At 36.7% G+C, this 17175-nt stretch overlaps 1 protein-coding gene across 2 annotated transcripts in view; it reads left to right on the forward strand.

Moving 5' to 3' along the window:
• SRBD1 (S1 RNA binding domain 1) overlaps window positions 1-16921 on the forward strand; it is a 134604-nt gene extending 117683 nt beyond the window's left edge. For both annotated transcript variants that reach the window (XM_065631093.1, XM_065631094.1), the window contains exons 22-23: window positions 13261-13445; window positions 15960-16921. In XM_065631093.1, coding sequence (XP_065487165.1) covers window positions 13261-13445; window positions 15960-16249 — 475 coding nt within the window. In that variant the 3' untranslated portion in view covers window positions 16250-16921. The remainder of the gene's footprint in view (window positions 1-13260; window positions 13446-15959) is intronic.
• The last annotated feature ends 254 nt before the right edge of the window (window positions 16922-17175 follow it).

Here is a 17175-nt window from a genome sequence, read left to right on the forward strand (position 1 = left end):
TCAGCAGTAGCTAGATGCTGTAGGGTTCTTATCTCTGCTGAGAATATTATTCCTGGAGAAACACGGTTTTGCTTCCTGTTAATAACAAAACCATCTTTAAGACTCAAAGAGATATGCTGAATTTCTGAATTCATGAAACTTGAGTTTTCTATCTAAAAAACTCTTACAGGACTTTGCATCTTTAGGACCCCTTCCCTCCTGTGCTTGCTCTGTTCTCTCTCTGGTGGAAATAATCGCATATACAACTTCCTACACATAGCTCTGTGTGCTTTCCTTCTGCTGGTCAGTCCAGTTTTGTTTCATCCTCTCCCTGCCACAGCTCATTCTTCTTTGTGCACGATTCTAGTCCATTCAATTGTGCCATTCAATTGCCTGCTAGAGTCTCTGCTCTTTGTGCAGGGTGTAGGTAACTTGGTTTTCTCCTTTCCCGCAGCCATTTCCCTTTTTCTGTTGTACATCAGCATTTCTTACTACCTCTGTGCCCTTTGCATAGCTGTGGAAAAAATCGGGCAAGGTGCAGATCTTAACGATCTCACATTTGGTAGGTGGCTTATAGGGTGAGGAAGCTTGGTCACCACTACTGGAGATTATTCAGAGTGAGTTAATGTAATTTTTTAAAAAATGGTTATTCAAAATTAACGTTAATGTTCAATATTGTATTTCATTCAATTTAAATATCAAGTAGTCAGGATTTGGTTAATAGTCCATTTAGTTTTCCAGGCCCAGTATGGTAATAAAATAATCAATAAAAGTGTTCACAGTGTTACCAGCTTCACTTAAAGGCCCATGTGGAAAGATCACTTCAGAGAACAGAGGAGTGTAGCCAGTTAATGGTGGAATACTACAGGAATTTATCTACATAGAATACCAGCACAAAGGTTTGTTAGAAAATAAAGAATTGTGACGTTGTTTGCAGAGCAGCACAGATTACTTTTATATCTGAAGTGGTCGGTGTGATTATTATTGCACAGGGTAGCTCAGGTATTTGCATACGGCTGAAATTCTGGAGACAATTTTAGTAGGTATCACAAATCAAATTGTGATTTCGAATTTGGCTGGGAACTCAGGATTAGTACTATTTAAAAAAATCATGAGTACAAGTTTTACATCTCAACCAAAAGGTAGTGGTTTGAGTCACAGGTTTATGTGTGATTCAGAGAGGAATCTGCCACCTGTTGCAAAGTGTATTGTAGGTATTGTACAGTACAGGGGGGTTTTGTGCAAAAGAATATCAGTTGACATCAAATGTAAAAACATAACAATATTGGTGATATCAAAACAAATGTAAAAACGTAACAATATTGGTGATATCAAAACAAATGTAAAAACGTAACAATATTGGTGATATCAAAACAAATGTAAAAACGTAACAATATTGGTGATATCAAAACAAATGTAAAAACGTAACAATATTGGTGATATCAAAACAAATGTAAAAACGTAACAATATTGGTGATATCAAAACAAATGTAAAAACGTAACAATATTGGTGATATCAAAACAAATGTAAAAACGTAACAATATTGGTGATATCAAAACAAATGTAAAAACGTAACAATATTGGTGATATCAAAACAAATGTAAAAACGTAACAATATTGGTGATATCAAAACAAATGTAAAAACGTAACAATATTGGTGATATCAAAACAAATGTAAAAACGTAACAATATTGGTGATATCAAAACAAATGTAAAAACGTAACAATATTGGTGATATCAAAACAAATGTAAAAACGTAACAATATTGGTGATATCAAAACAAATGTAAAAACGTAACAATATTGGTGATATCAAAACAAATGTAAAAACGTAACAATATTGGTGATATCAAAACAAATGTAAAAACGTAACAATATTGGTGATATCAAAACAAATGTAAAAACGTAACAATATTGGTGATATCAAAACAAATGTAAAAACGTAACAATATTGGTGATATCAAAACAAATGTAAAAACGTAACAATATTGGTGATATCAAAACAAATGTAAAAACGTAACAATATTGGTGATATCAAAACAAATGTAAAAACGTAACAATATTGGTGATATCAAAACAAATGTAAAAACGTAACAATATTGGTGATATCAAAACAAATGTAAAAACGTAACAATATTGGTGATATCAAAACAAATGTAAAAACGTAACAATATTGGTGATATCAAAACAAATGTAAAAACGTAACAATATTGGTGATATCAAAACAAATGTAAAAACGTAACAATATTGGTGATATCAAAACAAATGTAAAAACGTAACAATATTGGTGATATCAAAACAAATGTAAAAACGTAACAATATTGGTGATATCAAAACAAATGTAAAAACGTAACAATATTGGTGATATCAAAACAAATGTAAAAACGTAACAATATTGGTGATATCAAAACAAATGTAAAAACGTAACAATATTGGTGATATCAAAACAAATGTAAAAATGTAACAATATTGGTGATATCAAAACAAATGTAAAAATGTAATAACAATATCTACTAATGAAACACCAAAACTAAAAAGCATGGCATCTCTCTCTTAACTGAATCAATCTTTATTGTTTTCTTTAGGATTTTTCCTTTTTATCTGATTTCTTATATTTATGAGTGTCTGTATACATAGTTTGATACGTAAAAAGTCTCAAAGTGCTCTGTGTTCAACAGTATTTTTCTTTTCTTTATAATCAAAAGATAGTTTCCTTGAAAGCTTGTTAAATCTGAAGGTAGATAACTTTTATGTATAGATTATATTTTATGTATAGATTATATTAATATGCACTAGCTTGACATCACAAAATGATGTGAGGAAGGGGCCAAATATGTCTAATGTTTTTTCATTGCAAATAGCTGTTTGAAGAAAAGAAAAACATAGCTCTGCAGCAAACTGACAAAAGCCAAGAAATGTAGTATTAAAAATTGACACTGGTGACATAAGGGCTAAGTATAAACCAGACATCCTTCCCTCACACAACTAATGCTATAATTTAGCAATGATTATATCTTTTAAATGACTTCTCAACAAAAAAGTATGAGCTGTTAAGCTTCTCAGAACTTATGGAAACAACTTTCCAAACCAATTTGCTGCCTAAATATGAATTAAGAAAAAAATTCTACTAGGAATTCAGACTGCATGGAGAATTCAGTCCAAAGCTTATTGGGACCGTTGATGAGTTTTGCTGCCTTTGATAGGCGGTGCGTGGGACTGGGCTTGTAATTCCCTGTTGCTGAGCCTGTGTTTTTGAGGGATCTTCTGGGAGCCTGAAGATGAAATCATGTTCGTGTTGTTGATTGGGGATGTCTTACTGAAATCAGCCAACATTCAAAGGACTTTTTAACATGTTAACACTAAACTAGATATAAAACCTAATTGATAATTTTTTATAATTTAAATTAATGTGCATGAGAAAAACTGAGACTGTTAGAAGCAGGTTAGAATCAGTATTTAATACAGAGATTTTTTTAAAAAATACGTTTTAAAGGAGTTCTGTTTCTTTGCCACTTTCAGGGTATTTCTTCTTTTTCTGTGCTTGAAAGAACTTTGTCAGGGACCATGTCAGGCTCACAGGTGGATCTGTGCTACCAAAGAGCAGAATCATTGTCTTGAAGACGATGAGCAGATTTGATTCAAGGCATCAAAATACAGTATTACATACCTCTCACCACAGAAATCAAAATGAGTGGAATAGGTGCAGCATAAATGAGACATAAAGGCTTCCTTATGTAATTTCTTCCACATCTTGCCATGAGAAAGTCATTTGTGAAAATTTTATTGGATTAAAAGTTTTCATGGGAAGTTACATTTATTTTTAAACAAAATAAGCGGGTGATTTTTATCCACTGCTTCTATCCAAAATACCCAAAAGCAGCAGTCCACATTACAGATTTATGACATACAAAATTATCAGTTTTTAAAACAATGTTTTTGAGGGATAGAAGTTCACCAAAATTTGAAACCACTAATTTTATTTTTCTGAACTATTTTGTAGCTTGAAAGGCCAATCCATTAAAAAAAAAAAGGTTAAAAGAATTGCTCCCAAGTGGTAAGTCTGGTTGCCAAGCTTTAGACTGGAGCCAATTTTTATGGCTGAATTAGAAACCCCTGAAAAATAGGGGGTTTATAATGGAAACACTGATGTAATCTTTACTACGGTGGCACAAATGGTGCTGGTATGATTGATTTATGGCATTAAAACATCTTAACTTAAAATCTGTACAATTTCTGTAAAATGATTGGAAAACATCCTACTGGTGATTTAACACACTCTGCAGATGACCAAAACATTTTTGTTCATGGTTTCCACACTGTCAAAGCTTGGCTTTGTCATGTGCAGCTTATGAACACTTCTAAATATTATGGTTCTGAATTTCCTAAAAGTTAAATAAATAAAAAAACCCCACCTTTGTAGGCAGTGTATTTTCCTGCAAACCAGAGCTATGTTTTAAGTTTCAGAAGAGTCTGTATGTGAAAAGCAGTTTATAGTGGCAGAATCTTCTACATACAATTAATACAACATGTAGAGCATATCCGATTTCTTGGTACATGTTGTAAAATAACTGCTAGGAAAACCAAGAAAAAGTCTAGGAAGTCCCAAGAAGTTACAACGAGGTTATGCTTGTGAACCAAAATGCTGGAAAGAAAATGCAATATTTTTTCTTTGTTGTATCAGTCTGCTGGGTGCAGTTGGTTTCATATGACTGAATCTTAACATTTAGTCGTTTGTTTGTTTGTTTAAATCTTGTAAAAACGTTCTTTGCTAAAGATTGGTGCTCAGAACATGTATTTGCTGCTCACAAATTGCAGCATCTGGCGGGCAGGTTGTATGTCAGTCTAGCTTAGAAATATTTACCAATATTTATAAAAGATGTAAAGTTGTGATTTAGCATAAGGCGGGTGGGGATCTTCCCTGGGTAATTACCCAGGCTTAGGACCTTGCCTGGTAGAGAACAGTACTGCTCACTGTGGTCGGTTATGCCTCAAGAGAAGTTTTTGAGATACTGAGCAGAGTGACTTGCAGTTAAGATTCATATCTCACTCCTCGCAGTGAGGATGCTGCTTGGGTATCCCCAGCAGGACTTCAAAATCTCCGGAGGATTCAGCAAGGCACTCATTCACAAGCCTATTCTTCACCCAAGTAAAACAGTCAGAGTTAAATCCTTTGCTGTAATGAGCATCATGTTGATAGCATTTGATATTTCAGTGTAGATGGACTGATCACTTCTAATATTTCTGGTGTTCCTGCCACTCTGTTACACGGATGGATCAGGAGCATCTCAGTTGCTTTGCTGAAGAGCTGCAACAAGTAGCTGCGCTTGCTAGCTTTCAAGGCAAGCACTGACACGTAAGAAAATGGAGAAGGAAAACTATTGGTGAGCTAGAGACCTCCAAAAGCAAGAGTTGTTCTTCTCCTGCCCTTTATGCAACTGCACATGTCTCCTTCGACGGCTTTTCCAGCTCTCTGCTGGCCTGGAGTGCTTCCATCCAGGTCCCCTCCTTGTCACTGAGCAACCAAGGCAATGCTTAAGGGGAGGAGAAATCAGGGAGGAAATAGAGCAGTTAACTTGGTATGGTGTTTGAGCAATGGAAATAAAATGTTGTATTCTATGTAATAATGCACTCTACATGTGAATATTTTACAGAGGATAGGAGTTTTTACTGTGGTAGGATGCCTTTCCTTAAATTCACTACAAAGTCATCGGAAACATATTTGTCCACTTCAATAAGACTGTACTTGCAGCTATGTAATGTGAAAATGAATGCTTTTTAGTAGTCTTTGACTTCTTTTTAAAAAGCCTAAAGTAAGTTAAGCCTGGTAAATTGGTTAATCCTTATGACTATTTCTAATAGGAAATGGCTAACCCTAATTAAGGAGAACACTTGCAGGATTAGGACCATTAAGCCAAATAAATAACAGTTCATATTAATCTCTTTAGAAGGCCAGTTCATTTGCAGGTCTGACTATTAACTTAGTAGCTGGATTTTTAGAGGACACATTTTTGAAAGCTATCTTGTCAATAAACAGAAGAGCAGAAAAGGCTTTCACTGCTAATTGCTATCCGATAAAGACATTTTAAAACTTTATTATGATGTAAAATACACAGTTAACAAGAATGATTAGAAGAACTTGGAAATCATAAAGGATTATCTTCTGATTACATTATAAATACTAGACCCATGAATCAAGTGGTATTTTTTCATTTGTTGAAATTTTTGAAATTTAACTTCCTATTGGTTGCCTTATTAAAAAAAAAAAAAAAGGAAGAAAAAACCCGAACTTTTTGTGTGTAATGATCTCCTTTAATTGTAGTACTAATTCTTTGTGGATAACTAATCATGTTTCACTATTTTGTATCTCACATTACACTTCAGCCATGTGATATATTGGTGGCCATGAAAACAGCTCACAACAGCGTGCCAAGCGGTACAGCAGCAAAGGGGCTGCGCTGCAGTGTAACTGCGTCTGAATTGCTTTTCTCATTTAGAAACTTGTTGTTTCTTAGATGTGTACGTTCAAAGTGTCATAAACTGAGTGCTTTCTGGTCTTCTGTGTGTGGTCGGATAATCTATGATACTAGTAATTTATGCGTTTGAGGAAAAACATATTGGTTAAATATTCTTATTTGGCTAAACCATGTAAGTAGTTTGAAATACATTTGAAACTTTCACTCTCTGTGTCCAGCAATTAATTACAGAGAGTAATGCACAAATATGTTTGATATATAATCTGCATGAGTAGTCGAAAATTGAGGAGCTGTATCGCTAGCGAGAACAAGAACAGTCAACATCTGCATTATACAAATACTGCTTTTGCATTTTAAAATGTTACTAAAACATAAATATCTGCATAATTGAAGTTTGTTGCTGTCGTGAATGTACATTTTACCTGACAAGGCACACGCTACTGCGAAGTTGTTTTGTTTTCAGAGTGATTATGTTGCATTACCATTAATTCATGTGTGCACTGTGACAAGATGTAATGGTGTATCATGTTGCTTTAATGTAATGAATCCAGTACTCCCAGCTCTTAAGTCGTGTTGCTGGAAATGATTACATAAAACAGAAATCACTGTGACTAAAACCCTTGCAAAGCTTTAGAACTCCTGCCCATTATAAGAAGCTTTTGGGGGGGTTTAAAGTAACTTCTTAAAAATTTACTGAAGGCTTCCCTTGGTAATACTTTTACTCTTTTCTGACTGTTTTTTGCATTCCACTGAAATTTGCATTATCTTTTAAGCATTGCAAGGGCTGTGCTCTAATTTTGTGCAGATGTGTATGTTAAGTGAACATGATGTGCTTATTTGTTACATTTATGCTACTTTTCTATCTTTATCTGGGTAAGAAGGATGAAATTATGTATTAAACAAAAACATCAGTGATTTAGCCATGCCCACTCTCTGCAGGTCCTGTAAGACTGCGAAGATTGCTCTTAAAACTAAGGTGGATGCAGAGGTCTCTGAGTATCATCTAAATCTTAAAACCATAAAACTCAAAGTCTCTAAACTAGCTGAATCTCGCTCTCTGCTGGAAGACTCTCCTTAGACTCTGGCAGCTTTTATCTGAGTTGATGTGCCTTGAACAGAAAGTTTGCCATTCACTCAAACACTCAACATTTGAGGAAATAAGGATAGTATATCTTATAAGAATGACCTCACTTCAGAAAAGACATCTCTTCTTTCCCCTTTCCATTTCTGTTAACTTTTCTTTAGGTTTTATCTTTCTAGTGGATAAACCTAGCACTTCAACTTCTGAAACATGTTATTTAGTTCACATATGCAGCCAGGAAAATACTTGAAGAACTTTCATTTTTGCACAGATCATTCATGTTCCTATGTCGTGCAGCCGGAACTCTCATTTACAAGTTGGGTGAGGTATTTCAAAAATTCTAGAGAGACAGTTTAACATTACAAAGATCATGATATGTAAATTAAGGGAAACCTCTTCTCCCCCCCCATAGTCATAACCCAGTCTTATTACTGACAATATCTTTTTTTTCTGACCATGAAATAACTCTTGAAGGAAGTTGCTGTGTTGCTTTTTTAATAAGGAAACATGTAACTTTTTTCTCAGCAATGACATTTGAAAATAGAAATGATCAATGTAATGTGTCACTGTTCAGTCAGATTTGTGCTTTATATTGATTTTTTTTTTTCTAAGTGCCCTCAGGCTATGTTCATTTGAGTGAAAATGATACATTAAATATATAACTAGATTTCAACGTCTGTAATCACTATGAAATTTCTTTTATTTGGAAATATTTTAATACATAAGTTTTACCAAAACCTAACCTAAAAAGGTGAGAATTTCCAAAATAGATTGTTTCTGTTAAAGATTATTTCTTATATATGTATGTGCATGCTGAGCCTTGTTACAGTGTTCTATTATGCCTGCATCGTAATTCTGAAATATTAGTAACCAAATGCCTGATTTTTAGAACATTAATAATTCTTCTGAGATCAGTGGGACTTCTCGTGTACTCGGATTTGGACTCATGTTTATGCATCATCTTCAGGTGGAGCCAAAATTTTTTTTGGAGCAGTAACCGTATAAATAAGTTATTTAGATGACTGTAACTGATAACGCAGGGCCCAAACCTACTAACCTTGTTTAGACAAGGAATCATTTTTAATATCAGATAAATACTTTCTTTGGTATTTCTGGAGAGTGGGGGAGGCAGAGGAAGGGGGGTGAAATAACTTTCATGAATAGTAACTGAGGGCTCAGGCACCTGGGTTGTGTCCTGTTTCGGTCTGGTTTTCTTCCCAGCAGCCTGCATGTATCGCCATGCATTCTGATTGCATTATCCACACAGTCGACAGTTTTGTACATAACAGCCTTTTTTTTTTTTAATACATTGGTGACTGTTCCATGTGGTTGCACTTATTAGCAGCGAAACCCACCCTGTTATCGATTTACAAAGTGAATGCACTTCTGCAAAATCCTAGTGGGGAAAAAAATGTTACTTAGAGGTACTTGAGCTGAATTTCCATTTGAAGTAAAATAAAGCCAAGTACGTGAATGTCAGCAAACTTGCTTATAGGAGTGGATGGTAAAGCACATTATTTAGAAGGTTGAGTCATGAGGCTGGTCGGGTTTGCCGTGTTACATCTGGCACGTCAGTCAAAGCTGGGGCAGCTGCCGCCTGTCACTAGTGCTCTGGTGGGGCATTGTCCATCCATCAATGTTAGCAGCCAGCAGCACCCAGTAGTTTTGTGAAAAGCACTTAGCCTGGACTATGTGTATTTTCAGTATTGTCACGGCAACCACTTTTAGTGCTCTTCTGAGATGAATAGAAAACAGTTTCGTAGAAGGTCTGATATTTTTCATATATAGGATCTTATTAGACAACATATTTGAGTAAAGGTAGTGGTATGTTGTTAGTTTGCAGAAAACAAGGTATTTAATATTGTGAACAATTTTGCATCTGTTTTGATATTTACTTGGTTTACAAACTACCTCAAACTACTTTAAACAGTGATGTTAAAAGTTGAAATGCAGTCAATCAAAACAAAATTCAGTAAATCCTGAGAACAGCATCATCCACTGAATCCTGATTAATTTTATTTTTTTGTCTTCATATATTGCCACATGACAGATGTGTATGCAGTAAGAAAATTAATGTGAAAGTTATATTTCTAACTATTAACTCCAAATATATGTGTTTCAGCTAACAGTACACTTTAATTGCCATGCTTGCACTTGAATTAAGTGAAAAAGTGGAAGTTCTGACAGCCAGTTGTAATGGATGTCGTCCTTTTGGTGATATTAGTGGACATTTTGGAGTGAAGACAAAAGAGTAAAAGATAATTTAAAATGTTTCTATAAATGCATTAGCAACAGAAGGAGGGCTGAGGAAAATCTCCATCCTTTATTGGATGCAGGAGGAAACATAGTCACAATGGATGAGGAAAAGACTGAGGTACTAAATGCCTTCTTTGCCGCAGTCTTTAATAGTAAAACCAGTTGTGCTTCAGGTACCCAGCCTCCTGAGCCAGAAGACAGGGATGGGGAGCAGAATGAAGCCCCAATACTCCAAGAGGAAATTGTTGGTGACCTGCTACACCACTTGGACACACGTAACTCTATGCGGCCAGATGGGATACATCCAAGGGTGCTGAAGGAACGGGCAGAGGTGATGACCAAACCACATTCCATTATTTCTCAGCTGTCCTGGCTAACCAGGGAGGTCCCATTTGACTGGAGGTTAGCAAATGTGATGTCCGTCTACAAGAAGGGCCAGAAGGAGGATCTGGGGAGCTATAGACCCTGTCAGTCTGACCTCATTGCCAGGGAAGGTTTTGGAGCAGATAATCTTGAGTGCCATCGTGTGGCATTTACAGGACAGCAAAGTGATCAGGCCCAGTCAGCATGGGTTTAAGAAATGCAGGTGCTACTTGAGTAAACTGATCTATGACAAGGTGACCTGCTTAGTGGATGAGGGAAAGGCTGTGGATGTTGTGTGCCTAGACTTTCTGTTTCCCGCAGCATTCTCCTTGAGAAACTGACCACTAATGACTTGGATGGGTGTACTCTTCATTGGATAAAAAACTGGCTAGATGGCCAGGCCCAAAGAGTTGTGGTGAACGGAGCCAAATCCAGTTGGTGGCCAGTCACAGTGGTGTTCCCCAGGGCTCAGTATTGGGGCCGGTTCTGTTTAATCTCCTTATCAATGATCTGGATGAAGGGATTGAGTGCACTGTCAGTAAGTTTGCAGACAACACCAAATTGGGTGGGAGTGTTGATCTGCTGGAGGGTAGGAAGGCCATACAGAGGGATCTGGACCAGCTGGATCATTGGGCTGAGGCCAGTTGTATGAGGTTTAACAAGACCAAGTGCTGAGTCCTGCACTTGGGTCACAACAACCCCAGACAGTGCTACAGGCTGAGGGAAGAGTGGCTGGAAAGCTGCCTGGCAGAAAAGGATCTCGGGTGTTGATTGATGGCCGGCCGAACATGAGCCAGCAGTGTGCCCAGGTGGCCAAGAAGGCCAACAGCATCCTGGCTTGTGTCAGGAATAGTGTGGCCAGCAGGACTAGAGAAGTGATTGTGCCCCTGTACTCGTCACTGGTGAGGCCACACCTTAAATTCTGTGTTTAGTTTTGGGCCCCTCACTACAGGAAAGACATTGAAATACTAGAGAGAGTTCAGAGGGGAGTTACAAGGCTGGTGAGGGGCCTGGAGCACAAGTCTGATGAGGAGCGGCTGAGGGACCTAGGGCTGTTTAGCCTGGAGAAAAGGAGGCTGAGGGGAGACCTTATCGCTGTCTACAACTACCTGAAAGGAGGTTGCAGCATGGAGGGGGTTGGTCTCTTTTCCCAAGTAGCAAGTGATAGGACAAGGGGAAATGGCCTCAAGTTGTGCCAGGGGAGGTTTAGATCGGATATTAGGAAAAAATTCTTCACGGAAAGAGTTGTCAGGCATTGGAAGTGCTTGAGTCACCATCCCTGGAGATGTTTAAAAGACTTGTAGATGTGGTGATCAGAGACATGGAGGTTGCAGTTCTAGGTTAGTGGTTGATCTTAAAGGTCTTTTCCAACCTAAATGATGCTATGGTTCTGTGCGGATTTGCCGTTGCGCTCAAAGATTAATTTTGTCATTTATTGACAATTGGATATTGTTTTAATTATGTTACTTGAATTTATATTTTCACAAAAAAGAAATTTAATTTTGTATTTCAGTGCATATAACTTTATCACTCACCACCTGAAATAATGTCAGTTGGGTTCTTCAGGTTAAAAACCAAAAAAAAAAAAAAACAACCAAAAAAACAGAACAGAAAAAAAACCAAAACACTGTGGGTCCTGCCAAAAGGAATGCTAGCCTCAGGTTTTGATAAAAGCACAGCATGTATTTTTGAAGGGGAAAAAAGGAGGATGAGTACCAGGGCTTTTCCCTCCTTACAGAGTTGGAATGTCTCCCACCACTCCCAAGCACAGGGCATGAACCTGCAGGTCAGCACTTCTGTTACAGCTTGTAGTTCACACCTGTTGTGAAGCAGAGTAAGGACAGGAATGAGGCTTTTTTTTTTTTTTTTAAGGAATTTAGAAGGAACATTTACTTGGACTCTGGAGGACAGGGACAATAATTCTACCTGTCTGCTGTGGTGAAAAACATGCAAAAAACTATGTCTCTCCCTCCAACAATAAGGGACATGATAAAGCAGGGTGGAAGAGGCTTATTCATGGTGAGATGCAGAGCAGGGCACCAGGACAGCTAACTGAAGTGTCTATTGAGAAAAGGGCAAATTACTTTATGTAGTACACTGTGGCTCAGCTTCTATGAGCTCCATCCTCATTTTCATTGGTTTATATCCATTAAAGAGTTGTTTTACCTTTTTGAGTCCTTCAGTAAAATAAGGACATTTATTCAGTGATAAATAAACAATGTCTCAGGCATCAGTACTGATAATAAGGAGTAGGGTCTGCATGTGAATTTTTGTCATCTGTTCTCTGTGCTTCTCAGCATATGTGCCAACATTGATGAACTAAAAATCTCAGTGTGGTTTGGGTTTTTTATTGACTATATAATTTATTTTAAAAAAATATATCTCAGATCAAGACATGCTTATTTTAAAGTATTAGTATTTCTTTTCAGCCTTATTAGATGTCAGTCCAAATTTGTATCAATCTGTAATATGTGTGTGTGAGACAATAGGGAAGGAAAACGGTGTTTGTGTTGTGTGACTACTTTGACTTGATCATTCCTTAGCTGCTGAAAAACTAATTGCTCTTAACCTTGAAGTTCGTACGCAAGAGAAGTATTTTATGTAAAGTTTTTCTTATTCTTAGTTTCAGTTAAAGATTATTTGTATTAATGTAATATTTTAAATGTTTATTGTTGTTTTACTAAATTGCCATTCATTTTAATTTGAATGAGAGTGACAATAAAAATGATAGTATTGTAGCACTCTCACATATTTCCAGGGAACTATCACGGTAAGATAAATCTTTCAGTCAAAATCAGATTCAGTTGTTAGTATGACATAAATCATCAGTCCGAGAAGTGATTTACATGTTGAAATTTTGCATCTAGTTTTGTAACCTGTTCCAGGAGATACATAAGTACAGATAGACTCTAAATTTCCATGTTTGTCTTGGATCAGTGATGAGTTGAGAGGATATGAACTTGGGAAACTGTTCGCTGTTCATATTTTTTTTTAATTGGAAGTTTTGTTCATGCATCAATGCAAAACTAATTAAAACCCCTAAATGTAGCAAGGGTTCCCACTGAAGGATGTTACAAATCTCTCTGTATCTTTGTTTGAACCTCACAGGTTTTTATCTCTCATTGGAGGAAACGCAAATGACATAGGAAAACCAGATATGCAGCAAAAAGTAAATGCAGTAATTCAAAAGGAGGGACTGGAAGGCACAGCCAAAAGGCTAAATACGACAGTGCACACGCTGCAGCTGATCATCGATGGTCTGACTCAGCCCGAAGGCTTTGACATCCGAACAGGTAAACCCTTGTTGTGAAGTTTGCAATCTCAGTTTGATTGTTCTGCATAGCAGTTTTAAAACAGCACGTTTTCTTCTTCTGAAGTCAGTAGTAGATTTTCATGGTGCATCCATCACACATGGACATGTAACTCCATTTCTTTTCTCAGGCAAGGTAAAGGCTATGTCATAGTCAGGTAAGGAATGTGAATTCTTTCTTAAATCATGGTATTTTCAACCATAGGAAGGGCAGTTGTATGGCTGTTAACAAAATAAATAGTTTCAATATGTTGACTCTATACTGACTAAGTCTGTGGTGGCTCTCCATCCCAGAGGGGAAGCTGAGACCAAGCTGAAACAGTAGTAGTAAAGGTCTGTGGGGCAGTAGCGTAGTCACGTGTACTTTTACTCTTTTATTGCACTAGTTCCTGGAGACAAGTGTAGTTGGAGCACATGGCTCATGACCTACCTTGGTTAAAACTTTGCAGTAGTGCTGAACAGTTTGAGGTGGAGAAGAAAGATGAGGTAAGCAATAAAGTAAAACATCTGGAGATGCTCTTGTTTAACAAAACAGATGGATTGTCTTGTAACAGCAAGAGATAAAGGTAGGCAGCAAAGATGCAGAGTTGTAATAACAAAGAATAAACTTATGCTTAAAAAAAAGTCCCTCTTTTTTTTTTTTTTTTTGATTTATTAGTAGTTTCCTTGCAGATTTTATAATTATTTCTCACTAGTGATCTTGAAAATGAGTATTTTCTATGTCTCTGTTTGTTCTGGTGGTCTCACATCTAAATTACACTAGAATAGACTATTAGCATAAGAAGGTATAAAAGCAAAATAAATTCTTCAGTGGAAATAGTCATATTCATCTCATCCAGTATATTCAGTATTACTCTAGACAGACTCTGGCTAGAGTAGACAGCCTAGTAGCCTTGTATAGCTGTAATTCATTGTATTTGCAACCCCACTAGTGACTGTCAGTGAGGAAACACATCACATCTAACAGGGCTCAGGCAGATCGAATGGTTTGTACTCTACCCTGATTCAAAAAGTAGTCTTGGTTTAAGATTCAATTCCCTTGTTTTTTCCAACAGTAGAGATGTGATGTTAGGGAATTACAGACAAGGAGTAGCTTTCCTAAGTACCCTCTTAAATATAATTGAAATTTGATGTTGTTTATTTTTCTTGAATGATTTTAGTACAAAGGAAAAAGGGAAGAATTATTTGGAGAAAGGAAAAGAATATTTTTATCATATTATTTTAAAAGTATTTTTCTAGCCAAGCTCTTGCAAGGCATTTCTCGCAATAAATCGTCATCTTAACGTTAGAGTTGAACAGCTAATCGAGGAACTGTAATGAATTAAAAAAACAGGCTTGCAAACATTTAAAAAGATTCCCATCCTTCCTCTGATTCTTCTTCCAGTTGTTGCTCTCAGTGGCTGTTTAGTTGCTGTTTTCCGTTGAAGTGCTACTGCACAATATAATGTTACAAAAGGATTAACCATTTTGGACTTGAGCAATTAGGTACATTCCTTCTGTAAATTTGATTCCTTCAGAAAATTCGATGTCATTCAAAGCCCATTGATCCACTGGCCAGCTTGTGTATTCGTTTGGGTTCTGATGCACAGCCTGGTGAAGTTATAGACTGATTTGCAGTGCATTTTAGCTATGAAGTTGCTCAGGCTGTATTTTATTTCTCAAAGATAAATATAGTAAAATGGTCGCAATCCTGGTTTGGTGATGCTCTCTGTGGAAAATCTCAGTCCCATTGTATCTTGGAAAAGGTAAAACAGGAGTAGGAAAAGGCTGAAAGGAAGTTCTCAAGATGGCTCAGAAGGGGTTTCTGCGGGAGCAGAAAGTGGTAAGCAAGTAATAAGAGAGTTTAAAAGAAATATATGTGCCCTTAAATGCAAATGGCAACTTTAATATATTGGGATATTACCCGCTCATAATCACATGTGTGTGATTTTTACGTTGTCAGTGCAAAGAAGCAGCTGATCATGTGGTGTGCTGGGAAGCAGTTGATTGTGTGATGTCGTGGTGCAGGTGAACAGCAAGCCTAAGAACAGTGCACTGTTGACTTTTCTCTTTAGTATGTGATGAGACTGAGAATTCACTTTCTTGCCTACAAATTTGTATAAGAATAGAATTTTACATGTAATTTCTGTAGCTCAAGTAAGAGCCACCTCAGGTCTTTTCTCCCTAGCTCTAAGAAGATTTAAAGAATCTTTCCATCACTAGCTATTAATAAAATACTACAGGCTTCTGATCCTCTCATGGTAGTTTCATACCACAGAGTTCTCTATATTTAGTACTCCATTAATTGTTTTTTTAACGTGATTCATAAAATATAAGAAATTAGTTGTTTATCGCAGATGGATCTTAATTTTTAAAATGTAATGAAGCTGTACTTGGGACCTTAATGCTACTTTGGGATGACTTCTTAATTAGAAACAATCAACTAGAAACAACCCTTAGAATATAATGCAAGCTTTTTCTCCATTGTCTTATTTTTGTTTCTTGTTTCTTATAACAGATTTTGATAAACCTGACTTCAAGAGAAGCATAGTCTGCCTTGAAGACTTAAGTGTTGGTACTGTTCTGACTGGAAAAGTGGAAAATGCGACACCATTTGGAGTTTTTGTTGATATTGGTGTGGGAAAAGCAGGCTTGATTCCAGTACGAAACATAACAGAAGCAAAACTTTCTAAAGTGAAGAAAAGAAGAAGTCTGGGGTTAGGTCCTGGAGAAAGAGTGGAAGTTAAAGTGCTTAACGTCGATATTCCTCGGTTGAGGATAACGTTGGATCTTATTCGCGTTTTATGAGAAGGTTCTTATGATTGAGCCTTCATTTTAAAGGTTCATGTCAGCAAGGTTCTGGTGATTCAGGCATTTAATGAGTGTTGAAAATGAATGAATCTTGAAACCTTCAACTTTTTTTTTTTTAACAGTTTTTCCACATTTCTTGAATCTTTTCTGTTAATAATTGTTGGAACAGTTTATTGGATTACCTCCAAGCAACCTTGTTATTTTGTCTGCAGAGCAAATGAAATTCCAGTGGACTGTCAGACAGATTTCTTATCTGTTCTGTCTGTGCAGGACTTGCTGTCTCGATCTTTAGTCAGTACTGCATGAGCAGACACATCTACTGCCCCCCTTCAAAAAACAGCCATTCAATTTGCCTGTTTTCTGGTTGAGACTCTAAAAGAGGGTACCTAGTTGTAGAAGAAAAGGATCTTTGTAAGTTAGGTGGTGATGACGTTACTTCAAAAGTAGGCTGAAAAAAGAGCATCTGCTAATATTGTTAGTAGTTCAGAGATACGTAGCTTTAATTTATTTAAGCAACATTATTAGGAAGTCTGTTTACCTGTCTTATTATTGCTTATTCAGTTATCATTGATTAACGCAGTCAAATGTACCTTGGAGTTTAAGGAACTGTGCTCAAAGGTATCAAAAAGACATTTATGTTGTTCTGCACTTGTGCAAAATAAAAACATTTCTGGCCATCTTTTCTCAGTGTGTTGGTTCTACAAGTGATTTAACAGTCCTAGTTCTCTTTCCTTCCAACATGGGCTCCATCAGTAACACTTCAGCTTAAGGATGCAGCTTGTGAGGATGCACTTGTCTGACATTTTGAATAGTACCCACTTTCCTGAGCTTTAACACTGAACTACAGCCCATGGCCTGATGCTGTTCCTGATTTAATAAAATAGTTCTAGTATGTCTTGGACTCCTTTAACCTGACGTATTTT

The sequence above is a fragment of the Caloenas nicobarica genome, chromosome 3 (genome assembly GCF_036013445.1).
Source record: "Caloenas nicobarica isolate bCalNic1 chromosome 3, bCalNic1.hap1, whole genome shotgun sequence".
NCBI lineage: Eukaryota > Metazoa > Chordata > Aves > Columbiformes > Columbidae > Caloenas > Caloenas nicobarica.